The sequence below is a fragment of the Dipodomys ordii genome, unplaced genomic scaffold (assembly GCF_000151885.1).
Source record: "Dipodomys ordii isolate 6190 unplaced genomic scaffold, Dord_2.0 Scaffold19, whole genome shotgun sequence".
Lineage (NCBI taxonomy): Eukaryota > Metazoa > Chordata > Mammalia > Rodentia > Heteromyidae > Dipodomys > Dipodomys ordii.
The window spans coordinates 7584926-7600044 of record NW_012267235.1 but is presented as its reverse complement, the minus strand read 5'-3'; the positions used below and the strand labels follow the sequence as shown (position 1 = coordinate 7600044).

At 41.8% G+C, this 15119-nt stretch overlaps 1 protein-coding gene across 1 annotated transcript in view; it reads right to left on the bottom strand.

Annotated features, from left to right (window-relative positions):
* Dnah9 (dynein, axonemal, heavy chain 9) overlaps nucleotides 1-15119 on the bottom strand; it is a 354260-nt gene that overhangs the window by 91002 nt on the left and 248139 nt on the right. The window contains exons 52-56 of the mRNA XM_013013168.1: nucleotides 14839-15027; nucleotides 10813-11048; nucleotides 7323-7445; nucleotides 5008-5212; nucleotides 2390-2554 (exon numbers count right to left, since the gene is read on the bottom strand). Of these exons, the coding sequence (XP_012868622.1) occupies nucleotides 2390-2554; nucleotides 5008-5212; nucleotides 7323-7445; nucleotides 10813-11048; nucleotides 14839-15027 (918 nt within the window). The remainder of the gene's footprint in view (nucleotides 1-2389; nucleotides 2555-5007; nucleotides 5213-7322; nucleotides 7446-10812; nucleotides 11049-14838; nucleotides 15028-15119) is intronic.

Sequence of the window (15119 nt, the reverse complement as noted above, 5' to 3'; positions counted from 1 at the left end):
CACAGTGCCACTTCCGGCTTTTTTTTTCTGCTTATGTGGTGCTGAGGAATTGAACCCAGGGCCTCATGCATGCAAGGCAAGCGCTCTACCAATGAGCCACCTTCCCAGCCCCTTACTCAGTCTTAATGGGAAATGAAAATAACTATACTACCATGGAGAAGAGTAGGGAGAAATCTAACAGGTACCATAAGATCTGGGTGCTGGTGGCTCATGTCTGTAATCCTAGCTGCTCAGAGGACGAGATCCAGAGGTCAGCATGAGCAGAAAAATCTGTAAGACTCCATCTCCAGTTATCCAGCAAATTGCCAGACTGGAGGTATGGTTCAAGTGGCAGAGTACCAGCCACAAGCAAGAAAGCTGAATAAGAATATAAGGTCCTGAGTTTAAGCCCTGGTGTCAACACAGATAGACATGCACATGCATACACACATGTATACACACACACATACACACCACACATGCATGATGTAGTCCAGCAATCCCATTTCCAAGTACTTGCACCATTATGTTACTGCAGCATTATTCATAACAGCTAAGCTATGGAATCAACCAAGATATCTATTGACAAAGAAAATGTGGTGCATATACATAATGGAATGCCAAGCAAGTGAAAGAAAGAATAAAATTCCACCTTTTGTGTCAAAGTGAACAAAAGCCCAGTATATCATGTGAAATGAAATAAGTCAGACAGAGAAAGTTGTTCTGACTCATTTGCGGAAAGTTAAAAACTTGATTTCTTACAATAAGAGAATGGAATCATGATTGGTTGAGATGATCGCGGTTGGTTGTACCTCCCTCAGTGTGAGCTGGGTCTCTCTGGCCCAGGACAGCAGACTCTCTAAAGCAACTAAGTTACAAACTCACATGCTTCCCTCTACAGACACGGGGTCACAGATAAAACTTGGTGGTCACACAGCAGCTGTTGAGTTGATTCCTCTTTTCCAAATTAACCTGAGTTAATTATTCTAGTATGTATGGCCAGGTCACTTGCTTTGTCCTTCCCCCAATCTCTTTCCCTTCCCTTCCCTTCCCTTCCCTCTTTTTCCCTTCCTTTCCCTCTCTTTTTCTTCCCTCCCCTTTCTTTAGAACTGGGAATGGATCCAAGGCTTCCTGTATAGGAGGCAAGAATATTACCACTAAGCTGAATCTCCAGCCCACTTTGAAGTTCTTCTATTTTGTCCCTACCTGGAATAAAACCTTTCATATTTGGAGAAATCCCAATAGATTGATAGTAGACATATGGTTCTAGACACTCATTGTTGTATAATATCCTAATCAGAAACAGTGCCATACTGGTTCTGAGAGTGCAGGACTGAGATCCAGAAGGCTAGTCTGTGGGGGGAAGGATGAGGAGCTGGAACCCTTCCTCATCAAAGGATCTCCTAGTTCCATGGTGGGGTGGGGAGAGAAGCCCTCCAAACATTGGAAAATAAGGAAACTACAAATCGCATTGCTTCTCAGCTATTGGGGGGGGGGTGCTGAGATTTCCTGAGAGGTAATTGAAGTTTTCTCCTTGAAATGAGACTTGTAGCCAGATGCCGGGTGCTTATGCCTGTAATCCTAGCCACTCAAGAGGAGGCTGGGGTCTGAATGATCTTGGTTTAATTGAGGCCTGTCTGGGAAGAAAAGTTCAGTAGAGTCCATCTCCAAATAATCAGAAATAAAGCAGGGTTAGAGGGATGGCTCAAGTGGTAGAGCACCAGCCTACCCAATGTAAGATTCTGAGTTCAAATCCCATTACCTTAAATGAATGAATAAATAAATACAAATAGTGAAATTAGACTTGTGAGATTTTACTTTTAATCAATTCCGTGGGGTTATCACGGGAAATGGGATGGAATCCCACCTAAATCTGTGTGATTACTCAGCCCCAGGGAAATTCCACAAACTCTTCCAGGTTTTCAGTGTCTCCTGCACAGTAAGCATTCACACACCCCGCCACTCATCACAGGTCTGCGGGGTGGAGATGTCCAAAGCACTTTCCAGAAAGTGGGAGCTTTATACGATGGGAGGTGGTCGTTTCAGGAATCCTGACTAAATGGACTTGGAAGGACGAAACTCTATCCTTTTTTTTTTTTTTTGCCAGTCTTGAGGCTTGAACTCAGCATGTGGACACTGTCCCTCAGCTTTTTTTTTTTTTTTGCTCAAGGCTGCCACTCTACCACTTGAACCACAGGCAGCACTTTTGACTTTTCTGTTTATATGGGACTGAGAAATTGAACCCAGGGCTTCAGGCATGCTAGGCAAGCACTCTACCAGTAAACCTTAAGCCCTCTCTCCCTCCTTCCCTCTCTCCCTCTCTTCCTCATCAGACTCAGGCATCTAGAACAGAGAAAATGGCAGGTGGGCCAGCTTCTGTGGCCTCCCAGATTCACCCAAGTAACAGTACCTTCTCCTCCACCTCTGCGGCAGTCTGCTTTGTGATCTCTAGGTTCTCCACTAAGGCTGTTTCCCCCAGGAAGTTCCCGGATGCTGAGGAGAGGCGAGAGAGCAGGTTGTCTTCTAATGTTTTCAGTGTAATTTTGAATCCATTCTGCTGCTTTGTGAGCTCTGACTGCAAAAATCAACAAAGAAGGGGTCAGGTGCAGATGTCAGAACGTCTTACTTTCAAGACAGGTTTGACTAAACAAATCAATGTTCATGGGGCCAGAGTTTCTCCCTGTAGACAGAGAAAACTGGAGGTAAACAGCAGATTACTTGAGGCTGTGAACAGAGTTAACTGAAGGGATGGACAAGAGGAGTCAAACCTCAGCTAAACCATTCATAGTTGGCTTTGGTATTTATTGGTTCTGTAAAGCCTCACATTGAAAACCATTAAAAATATTGGATGTGTAATGAATAGGAAAAATACTTTCATTTGTTATCATTTCCAAAACAACATAGAATACACATTTACATTGTATTAGGTCTCACAAGTGAACTACAAATGGTTTTAAATATCTGGGAAGATGTGTAGGTTAAATGCAAGAATTAGACTTTTTTTGGGGGGGGCAGTTCTGGAGCTTGAACTCTGGGCTCCTTGAACTCTTGAACCCTAAGATCTTTTTGCTCAAGTCTACTGCTCTACTACTTCATCCACAGTGCCTTTTCTGGCTGTTTTGGTGATTAATTGGAGATAAGAGTCTCATGGATGTTCCTGCCCAGGCTGGCTTTGAACCGCAGTCATCAGATCTCAGCCTCCTGAGTAGCTAGGATTACAGGCATAAGTTGTTGGTACCTTGCCAGACTACACACTTTTAAATAAGGGGCTTGAGCATCAGCTGATCTTGGTATCCAGAGGTGTACTGGGCCTTGTCCTCTACGGACACAGAGTATACTGTGCTGGACTTGAGGCCTTTGACTGGCTTATACTCTTCACACATCATCAATCCTGCTGAGGTTATGACCGCTTCCTTCTCCCTGGAGTCCTGCCACTTCACAGAACTCATGGCTTTGAATAGAGGAAAGCACTAAGTTCTCCTTGTATAGAGCATCTTCTCTTTCATCACTGTACTGACCCAAGTGAAGAGCTCTCCCACGGATTCCTTAAAAAGAACAAACAGCTACTGTTGGGCATGGTTTAGACTATATCTGCCTTTTTCAGGCAGAAGGAGGACTGGTATGTGAGAGAGTCCCACTTCCTCTTTCCTTGTTGATGGTGAGGCTCCACTGGACACTTTTTATTTTTAGTTTAGAGGCTGAAGAATTGATTTCAGGCTTTATCTTCTTGCCCCTTTTACAGCCTGTTGATCTGTGGGAAGAACAACCCCAAACTATGTGTTGAGGTTTCAGCCAAAGGCTAATCTGGCTGTGTTCTATATATATATATTTTTTTTTTCTTGAAAGCACATCTCCTTCCTGCCCTAAAAGACTAGAATTCACTATTCTCTTTGCTGGTGGTGCCCTGTGCCCAGATACCATTTATTTAGGAATCAATTCTAATGTCAACGCCTCATAGGATTTTTCACTGATCTCTACTATTTAAATCAGCCCTCTGGCTTTCTCATATGACCAGGTCTCATCTTCTTCAAAGTTCTTATTACCTTCTCTGTTTGCATTCTTATTTTCTGTGCTCCTCCACTAGACTGGAAGCTCTTTGTGGATAAAGACACAGCTTTCCCTGGCTGCTGAGGAATCCTCTGGACTTAATATAATCTTACTTGTTATGGAGCTAGTGCTCCTTGGGTGTCTGTTCAACAGGTCTAAGGGAGCTTTGAACTTACTTTCACATACACTATAATCTTTATGCTTATACTCTCTAATATAACCAGGTTTAAAGGGAGGAAATAAAGCCAGCCACCTGCTGTGGACTCAATTGTGCTCCCCTCCAAATTTATATATTGAAGCCCTTCATCTGTAATGGAGACTGGAGTCTAGGGAGATGAACAAGGATAAATGAAGCACAGGGGGTGGAGCCCTGGTCTGATGGGATTCATGCTCTTGGAAGAGATGCCTGGCATGCAGGAGAAGAAGTCACATGAGCAGGCCAAGGAGAGAAGCCTTGCCAGAAACCAACCGTGCTGGTAACCTGACTTCAGTACTCCTGGGACTGTGGAGGCCAGCCACCAGACTATGGGATTTTGATATGATACTCAGAGGTGCCTAAGACATGACCCTAGCAGGACTGAGCCCATTTCTTATTACTCTTTCAAAATGTAATTCCATTCAGTTGTGGATGTTGGCCACGTGTGAGCATGTGCAATTAGAGGTTCCGAGCCTTTTGCCAGGCCCTGCTCTTGTGACAGAGATGTCTGTTTTCCCAGGTGGTCTCTCTGCTTTTGTCCTTCTCCACAGCCTCTCTTTCTCCTAGGTATTCCTGGGTTATTCGATGGGGTTGAATCTCTGCCAACATCTTGCAGAATCTACCATGCTTAGTCCTAGGAAAACCATCCCCTACCTCCCACCAGTTCCCAGAGTGGTACACACTTCAGGTTCTATTGACAGCGCAATCCTTCCTTCCTCCTCCTCTCTTTGCATCTTTTTTTCCCCTTCTTCTTTTCTTCTTCCCTTAGGGAACACCCAATATACCTTCAGCTGCTCCAGGTCTGGCCTCTCCATGCTTACGACGGCAGCTAGCAGCTGATCCTCCAATCCATCTCTGGTCACTGTGAAGTTGATCAGGGTGGCCTGGGCCTGCAGCTCAGGCTGGTAGTGAGGGTTGGCCAACTTGGTGTGAAGGATGAGTCGGAACTTGGGATTGTATTCGCACTCTTTGTCTCCAATTTTAATAAATCTAGAACATAAAGGTTTAAGTGAAATTGGGGGTTCCTTCCTGTGTGATTTGGTCAGGGTCAGAATTTTAAGTATTTTTATTTCAAGATCATAATCAATAATGTTGACAAATTTGGATGGATTTTTCTCTGAGCATATCCATCATGCACCCTAGGACCCTACTTTATACTAATAAGGGCTGAGAAGTATCATCATATATAGACTTTCTCCCTTGGCCACCATGTTTTTGATTTTGCACTGTGAAACTCCAGAGATAGTCCATTGTGATCAATATAGATTAGGAGACTATGAAAACCTTCCAGTAGATGGCAGTAAAGTGTTTGGAGGAAGGGGTATCTTCTAGTTGACAAAAAAATGTGTTCCTAGGCTACCTATTAAAGTTTATTTCTTTCCTCAAGGTTGAATGACTTCAATGTGGGGAAACAAAAGTACAAGTGAGCATGGCTTCAAGTCACGAAGGGCAATTTAGGGCCCAGGCAGTGAGTAAGACTTCTGCTGTAGCTCAGATATAGTTTGTTTTCCCCCAAAGTTGGCGTGCTATACACTTAGTCTCCAGTGTGATGGTACTGAGATGGTAGAGAGGGGGGACTTGGTTGGGAGATCACGAGGAAAGGATTAATGATGTCACTAGAGGGTGGGTCAGGTCTGGTGGGAATGGCTCAGTTACCAAAAGAACAGGTTGTGATGAGAAGCTCAAGTCTCTCGCTCCCTCTGGTCACATGATCTCATCTCACACGCACTCCTGTCATGATGGCATCCTGCATACTGTAGTGGAGTATGAGGCTCTCAGCAGGTCTAACAGAACTATTATATTGCTAACACTGGGTAGAATTAGGCTGATTTCTTTGTAAACTACAAAGCACCAAGAATCTTGTTATAAGCAACAGGAAAGAGACTTAAGATGGCCCCTGAGTCAAGGACACCTTCATGAAAATGACCACTTCTTACCAGATGCGCTGATAGCTTTCTGTGCTTCCTCTGGGTCTTCCCTCCCTCACCTTTCTGCCTTGTGCTTGCTAAGTCTGGGTTATCTACTAGCACACCAAGTCAACAGAGGTCCACCGAGGCGACAAAGAAGCCATTCCTCAGAATTCAAAATGTTTAGCGTGGATAAAATGCCCATCTTGTAAAGGTGATGTACAGAGGGGTTACACTTACGTAAGTAAGGAAGTGAGTACAATTCTTGTCGAACGTTGTTACTCCCTCCCTCATTCTTTCCCTCTATGCCCCTGATTCCCCTCCCCTCACAAGGTGTAAAGTTCATTCCCAACATAGTGTCTCATGAGTATTAGCATTGCATTTTATTACTATTACCTTGGTCCTTTGTCTCACCATTTCTGTGATTTCCCCTTCCCATCTCCAAATCAGATACACTAATATACAATACAAAGGGCACCAAAATCCAAAACAGTGACAACAGTGGATAAAAGAAAATCCACAAAAATGCAGAGGAATAGGGAGCAAAAACAAAAATTGGGAAAGATAAAGGCAAATAATTTTTTAACATCATAAACGGTATCAAACTATAGACTCAAGTGTATTACAAAGAGTAAAATGATCCCCATGGACATTAGAGTAAATATGCTAAAAGCCAGCAAAATAGAGGGAAGAAGGATGAGCAAATGCAATCATTATATTCAATGTACATTATGCAAAAATGGAATGGAAAAGATGGGGGAGAACAGTAAAAGGGGTGGGATTCATCAAGATGCATTACACTGAGAACCTGACTTATGGGATTGTAACCTCTTTGTAAAAGTACTTAATAATAATTTTAATAATAAACAATAATTAATAACAAAAAACAAAAAAATAAAATGCTCATCTGAAAAGTCAGCTTTTTTGACTACTTGTTGCAAATTTCCTCCCAAATCACACCTAGTGGCCTTCTAAAAGGAGGTCAATGAATTGCTGAGGGATGCAAGTAAGGTTTATTCTAGCAAGCCTTCTCTAGGAGTTGAGGGCAGTTTCTAGCCCTCTGCTCCCACTGGAGGAAGCTGCCTGATAAAAGCTGAGGACAGGAGATTCTAGAAAGAGTGGACCTCCCCATAGTCCTGTCAGAGACCCTGATCTGAGTCCTCACAAGGGGCAGACACACATCCAAGTCTTACCGTCCTTTCTTAATAACTTCTCTCCCAAGAAGAGGGCCCAGCACAGGATCAATGGATTCCTCTAGATTTTCAATCAGTACCACATCTCCGGCCTCCAGGGCATGTTCTAGGGTTTGAAGGTAACTGGGGAAGCAAGCGGGCAGCGTGAGTCTGTGGGAAGGCCAGATTCAGAGGCAATTTAATGAGGTGACGGTGGCCCCCAAGGCACAGTGGAAAAGATATTAGAAATGTCTTTAGAGACTACATTTTTCTCCATTTAAAGTGGCATTTATGTGGTTTTGTACAATTTTAGAAACGAGTAGAAATTGAACATAAAAGGGAATTATGAAAATGAACCATAATCTGGGGAGGGTGATTGAAAGGGTTACAATGATCAGATACATTTTACTCAAAAATTGACATGTTCAGTTGAAACCCTTTATACAAATTCTTGAGGATAAGAATTTTAAAAAAGAAATAAAAAATCTTAATCTTTCCATTTACTATTAACAGGTTAGTTTTTAGCCAGGTGATGGCTCATGCCTGTAATTCTAGATACTCAGGAAGCTGAGATCTGAGGATCACAGTTCAAAGCCAGCCTGGGCAGGAAAGTCCATGAGACACTTATCTCCAATTAATCACCAGAAAACTGGAAGTGGCACTGTGGATCAAAAGTGGTATAGCAGTAGCCTTGAATGAAAAAACCCAGGGAGAGTGCCCAGGCTCTGAGTTCAAATCCCATGATTAACAAAAAAAACCCCAACAAAACAAAACAGAACAAAATTTAGTTTTTCCTGTATATGTTTGATATTCAGTAGTCTTTTGGAAACCAGAGGGGAATCATTCCAGGCCCCCAGGAATCCCCAGTCAATGGTTAAGTCCCTTTATGTAAAATGGTATATTTTTGTATCACCTGTGTCCATTCTCCCATGATTTTCCATATAGTGCCTAATACAATGGTTGTTTTTCTGTATTGTTTAGGAAATAATGACAAAAGGCAAAAAATCTGCATATGTTCAGTACAGATGTGAGTTTTCCCAGATGATTCTGAGGTATGATTGATTGACTGACTGGTTGAATCTAAGTATGTGAAACATGCAGTCAGAGAGGTCTGACTTGTGTTAGATTTTTCAAGCTTTGTTTTCCTACAATTGAACTCATAGCACTTTAACTGTGTAACCTAGTTTTGTACATGATAGACATTTCCCCTTGTTAAATATTCTAAAATAATTTTAATGATTGGATAGGTAGAGTATATTTATATACCAGAATATATTTATCAATATATTCCTAAAGATCTAGGTTGCTTTTAACTTTCTAGTGTTATGAAGAGTTTAATAAGCATGTTACTAGATCCCAGAATTCATTTTTAAGTTTGATATAATTCCAATTCATTGCTCTAAAATAATGATAAAGCTTTACAGAACTTGACCAAAGATCTTAAAGTAAAATAAACTAATAAGGGCTGGGAAGGTGGCTCAGTGGTAAAGTGCTTGCCTTGTATTCATGAGGCCCTGGGTTAGATTCCTCAGCACCACATAAGCAAAAAGGAAAAAGCTGGAAGTGGCACTGTGGCTCAAATGATAGAGTGCTAGCCTTGAGCTGAAGAGCTGAGGGACAGCGCCTAGGCCCAGAGTTCAGGCCCCATGACCGGACCCCCGCGCCCCCCAATAAAGAATAAAATGAAGATGTAAAGAAAATAAATTGATAATGAAGACAAGGGACCTGTCTCTCACCCTCCCTCCCTTCCTCCGTTCCTCCCTCCCCATGTATCTGTACTAGGGATTGAATCCAGAGCTTTATATGTTCTAGGCAAGTATTATACTACTTGAGCCTTGCCTCCTGTTCTTTTGTTTTCATTTATTTTTTGTTTTTCAGATAGTGTCTTGCTAACTATATGAGTTGTTTTTCCTACTTCTGCCTTCTGAGGAACTGTGATTATAGATGTATGCCATTATGCCTGGCTTAGTAATGAAATATTTTAGGCAAGTTCAACAATACAAAGAAATCAGATACTAAACAATTACTAGTATTTTTAACTGACTAACTATGGGTTTTCGTTAACTGTTTTGTTTGTAACTCCTTTCTCTATTTGTTTTACAATGATGAGGCAACAGAAAATGTTCCTAAATATAGAACGAAGTAATTAACAGTTAATATAGTATTAGATACATAGAAAATAATAAAGTTTAAGGAAAATAATATTGTAAAATGGCATTTCTAATTAACTGAGGAAAGAATGGAAAATTTAATAGGTGGTATAGTAACTAACCAGTTGGAAAATTAGTCTCGTTTAGGACCTTAAAATAAATTTAAGGGGTTTGAATTTCAATGTAAAAAGAAAAATTTAAAAATGTAGGTAAAGATTTAAATAATTTCTGGAGAAAAAAAAGCTTTTCTAAGAATGATCTGTAAAAGAACCACCGGGTGTTAAATTTGGACAAATAATACCTATAATAAAATAAACGGCATTATGTCAAACCCCACAAGTAAAATGAAAAGGCAAATGAGAGACTTGAAACAAATTTCCATTCATACAACAAAAGATTGTACATATTACATGTAGTACAGTACCTAAATTCAAATAATGCACAACAAATCTAGAACACAACCCAACAGAAAAAGACTCAATGTACATGAATGGAGAATTAACTGAATGCATATTTATGAAAGGCCTATGATGTGTCAGGAAGTGTTTAAAGTATTATTGATGTAGCACTGAGCGGAAAAAAAAAAACAACAAACCAACAAACAATCCCCCTCCCCCAGCTTCTGTTTAAAGTGTACTTAGCCACCTAGAAAGAACTAGTTTAAGCAAAGTTTGGGAAGAAGGCCGATGTTAGATTATTCTGTGACTAAGGCATAGATAAAAATACAGCATGTGATACCTGGGTGTTCATTTCTTGAGAAAGTTTACTCTGAAAGAGGGATTCACTTTTATGATTTATAATTATATATGATTCTGTATTATTTAACTATACAATACAGAATTATATATACATACATACACTCAAGTACTTGAGTGTGAATTCAGGAACCTGCTTGCTCATAGCTGGGGCTCTATCATTTGATCCAAAATACAGAATTATATATACATACATACACTCAAGTACTTGAGTGTGAATTCAGGAACCTGCTTGCTCATAGCTGGGGCTCTATCATTTGATCCAGGCCTCTAGCTCAGCCTTTTGCTGGTCAATTGGAGAGAGAATCCTCATACTCCTTTCTTATGGTTCTTTATCAAATATGTCATAGGTTATGGTGAACTAGGAATCCTCCTATAGATAGCGCATGGTTTGTAATGGGTAGAAAAAGAAAAGGCTTGGTATCTGGGCATGCTTTGCTGAGGTATTTCCTAAACCCAGAGGAGATCCATGAAGGTTACCTTGTGGATAGACAAGGAGAAAGAGAAAAACAAGCTGCTAGGGTTTAGGATCTGCTCCTTACATATTTTTCCTCTTCCTGCACAAATGGCAAATGCTGTAGCATTTGTGCTTGGCTACTCACTTACCCTTTCTGACCAATCTGGGTGACCCGGAGGTCTTCTCCATATTTGTTTTTGATCCATTTGATGCCTTGCAGCTGAGGGTCCACCATGAGTGGCCAGCGCTCACAGTGGATGAGGATGGTGGCATTCTCCATGGACATGCGGTCTGCAGGGAGGCCCTCATTCTGCCAGGCAGCCACGTTGGCATCATCCGTCAGCATCCGCAGGGGATCCAGGGCTGGGGTGATGGGAATGGCAACCTGAGGAGGTGACACATGCTCAGAGTGGGTGACTGCTGCCTCATGATCTCACACAACTCCTTTAAAAGCAAGATTAACATCCTTCTGAAGGCTGCTTTCCTGGCTGCGTGATTATTCCTAGAAGCCTATTGTGTTAAAAGTCATGATAGTCTCCCCTTCTCCCTCCCCCCCCCAGCCTCTGGATGGATGAACAACAGAAATTCAGTCTAGGTGGCCACCTCTTTGCTTTTTATCTAGGGGCCTAAATCAAGTTTCTACTAGAGATTATTTATATTTTTACTTGCAACCTCCAGCATACCCTCAGCCACGTGCACATTTATTTCTCTGCTTCATTTCTGTTTCTCATGTACATTCCCACAAGTTCTGAGAAATCAGCCCTTAGGGGTTTCTGGTCCTGGGATCACAAATGTATGCTGATACATTTCTCTGTTTTAGTATGCACAGAAACATTCATCTGAGCAGGAATTCAGAAGCTTTACCAGACTGCTTGCCATGGATTGAATGTGTTCTCCAAACACATGCCTACTGGTAGTTCTCTGCTGTGGGTGCCAGCCCACACAAATCATTCTGTCCCTTATCTGTTTCATCAGTTTGCCAACCTCTGGGTAAGCTTGCTTTTCCCTGCCCCAATTTTCCACTGCCAGGCTGCTTGCAGGGCCCTCTCTTCCCCTGCCCCACCCAGCAACTCCACTGGCTGGTGCCTTCAGGAAGCTGGCTGGCATTTCCCAGCCCTGAATGCTACTCATGTCCTTTCCTGTGTCCCCACAGGGCTCCTGATGTGTGCTAGACTTTCCCTTTTCTTCTCTTTTGGCCTTTATCAGCTCACTAAATTCTCCTATAAGCAATCTTTTTTCACTGATGATTTATATACTTCAAAAAATCAGAGAAAATGGCCAACATAAAATGCACCACTTTCAGGTGCACAATTTGGTGGCATTTTGTTCATTCTCTATGTTGTACAACTATTAGCTCTATCTACTTCCAAATGCTCTACCTACTTCTCAAGCTGGGTGCACCGATGCACACTTATAATCCAGGAAGGCTCAGGAAGGAGGATCTAAAATGTGAGTCAAAGATAAAAAACTCATCTCAAACACTAAATGTGCAGGGCATGGGTAAGGTGGTAGAATGCTTGCCTAGCATCCAGGAAGCCATGGATAAACCTCAAGTACCAACAACAATAACAACAAAAAAGCATCCAAAGTAAATGAAATCAAGTAAAGACAAACAAAAAACAAATATACAAAGAAATAAAACAAACCAAAAAGAAAAAAGGACTGGAACTTTATACTCATCATTCATTTTCCATTTTCTTCTCCAAACTTTTGGCAGCTGCTAATATATTTCTCTGGATTTTCCTATCCTGGACATTTAATATAAATGAGAACATACAAAATATGACCTTTTATGTCTGACTACTTTCAATCAGCGTCATGTTTTTGAGATTCAGACACATGCCTTTTTAACCTCTTCATCTCTTTCATCTGTGCAGTTTGTATTCCTCAGTATACCTCAGGAAAACTCTCTAAACCACTTCCTGTCTCACCCCCACTCCCTTTATGTGGCTACTCAGGGTACAAATAGCAGATGCTACACCATTAAGCAAATCTCTAAATGGGAATCAACACCACTGGGAGTTCTTATTCTGGGATCAGAAATACATTTGGATATGTTTTCTTACCTTTGGGTTTTTTTTTGTTTTATTATTATTATTATTTTTGGTCCAGTCGTGGGCCTGAGCTCTGGACCTGGGTGCTGTCCCTCAGATCTTCACCTCAAAGCTAGAGCTCTACCACTTGAGTCACAGCGCCACTTCCTGCTTTTTTTTTCTGCTTATGTGGTGCTGAGGAATCGAACCCCGGGCCTCATGCATGCAAGGCAAGCGCTCTACCACTGAGCCACCTTCCCAGCCCCTATTTTTGTTTGTTTTATGCACTAAAAACATTATTCTGAGCAGGACTGCATAGGCTTTCCCAGATTGCCCGTAATGGTTTGAATGTTTTCCCCAAATCTGTGTGTGAAAAACTGAATTCCCAGGGCAAGGATTGGAAGGGGGAGCCTAGTAAGGGTGACTAAGCCGTGAGGAATCTGACTTCCCCAATGGCTGCTGTCTTTATTGAGGAAGTAGGTTAGTTATCAAGAGGCTAGGTTTATTTGGTAATCTCTTGCTCCCTGGCTCATGCTCATGCTTCTTCTGCCTGCCACAGGAAAGCCCTCACTAGATGCTGGAGGTGAGTTCTCCAACTTCCCAGATTCCAGAACTGTGATCCAACTAAATCTCTGTTCATGATAAATTACTCACCCTCAGGTATTCTATGATAGTAGCTGAAAACAGACTAAGACATTGAGAAACAAGTCTGTGGTACAAAAATATGTAAGAGCTCCCTACAAAGTCAGAAATATCCTCAATATTCTGCTAGTTAGTAACTCACTGTTACCCTCGGTTGTACTTTCAGTGATTTCTTTTTCCCACACATGGTAAAGATGAAAGAAAGTACTGCTTAACTAGTGTTGTTAACTAGCTCACAACTCTTGTACCATTATGTTAGTATCAGGTTAATCAGTACCCCTAGGATTCCTAGTACTGTATTTCAGTTTTTAAACTTCTGTTCAACAAATAATCAGCTTTTTGAGCTTTCCTAGGAACTAACCATCAATATGAAAAAAAATGCATGTTTCGTTTTAAGGATCCTCATTTCATTTCATCAAGTTTTGGAATATATATATCACACAACGTATAGGGTGAACTCTCTGTGTGGGCTCTTCCTGTAGCTGAGTATTATGAACCTAGTCTTGTCAGCTGGACTATCAGTGAGCCAAAGGCATTCTGTTCTTGGATATCTCTTGTACTTTTTTTTATATACATGATATACACACACACACACACACACACACACACACACACACACACACACACACATATATATATATATTCTTTTTTTTTGTCAGCCCTGGGACTTGAACTCTGGGCCCTGGGCACTGTCCCTCAGCTCTTTAGTTCAAGGCAAGTGCTCTACCACTTGAGCCACAGTGCCATTTCTGGTTTTCTGATGGTTAATTGGAGATAAGAGTTTCACAGACTGTTCTGCCCAGGCTGGATAACTGTGGTCCTCAGATCTCAGCCTCCTGAGTAGCTAGGATTACAGGTGTGAGCCACTGGAACCCAACTACACATGATATTTATGGACCGATGATCAAGAGCAATGAGAATAAGCTGAGTGAGTATCAGAAATATTCTGAGCACAAGATCCAAGTGAAGGTTGACATCTGTAATCAGGAGTTAGCATTCTCTACTTGGTTACATTACATAGAGTGATATGGCGGGGAGGAGTTGGGAATAAAAGTTAACATGGAGAAAACAAGGGGTACAATGCATGTAGAAAGCACCTGACTTATGGTAGGGGAACTATATAATGGTGTCTCTGAGTTGTGAGCACAAATTAGGCAGCTTTGGGACCCAGTAAACAAAGTGCAGTAACAGAGAGAAGGTGAACTTCCCTGACTACTCCAATAACATTAGACTCTAGGACAGAGAGATGCTTTGATGTCTTTAGATGGGTTTTATAGCTTTGAGAAAAGCCAGGAGACAACTTCTGGCCCAAGACCAAGTTTCCCATGGAGAACCTCATTAACAAGTATGGGAGTCTGACTTTGGGTGACTTAGAGACCCACAAAGCAATGCATGTACCAGGACCTAGGTGGCAGCAGTGATGATGCAGGAGGGTTACAGATTGAGATAGGAGGGTCATAGGATCTCATGGGCACCCACAAGCTGATGGGTATTACATACCGTCAGCTGTCTCAGGTAGGGTCTCCAGGTTCCATCTATGAGGCTCTGCCGGTATTTCTTTGTGAAGAAGCCAAGATAGGAAATGAAAGCCGTGGTAAGCAGAATGTCTCCGCATAATGTCCTTTCCTGTTGTTTGAAGTTCTGCACTGCTTCTGCCCATCTCACGTTTTCAGAGGCGAGTCCTCCAACCTACCGTCACAAAGGCAGAGAGGAGAGGGGAAGTGTTGTACCTCAGGCAAGTGAGCTATAGCTTTAGTCTCAGTGATGACAGCTGGACATCA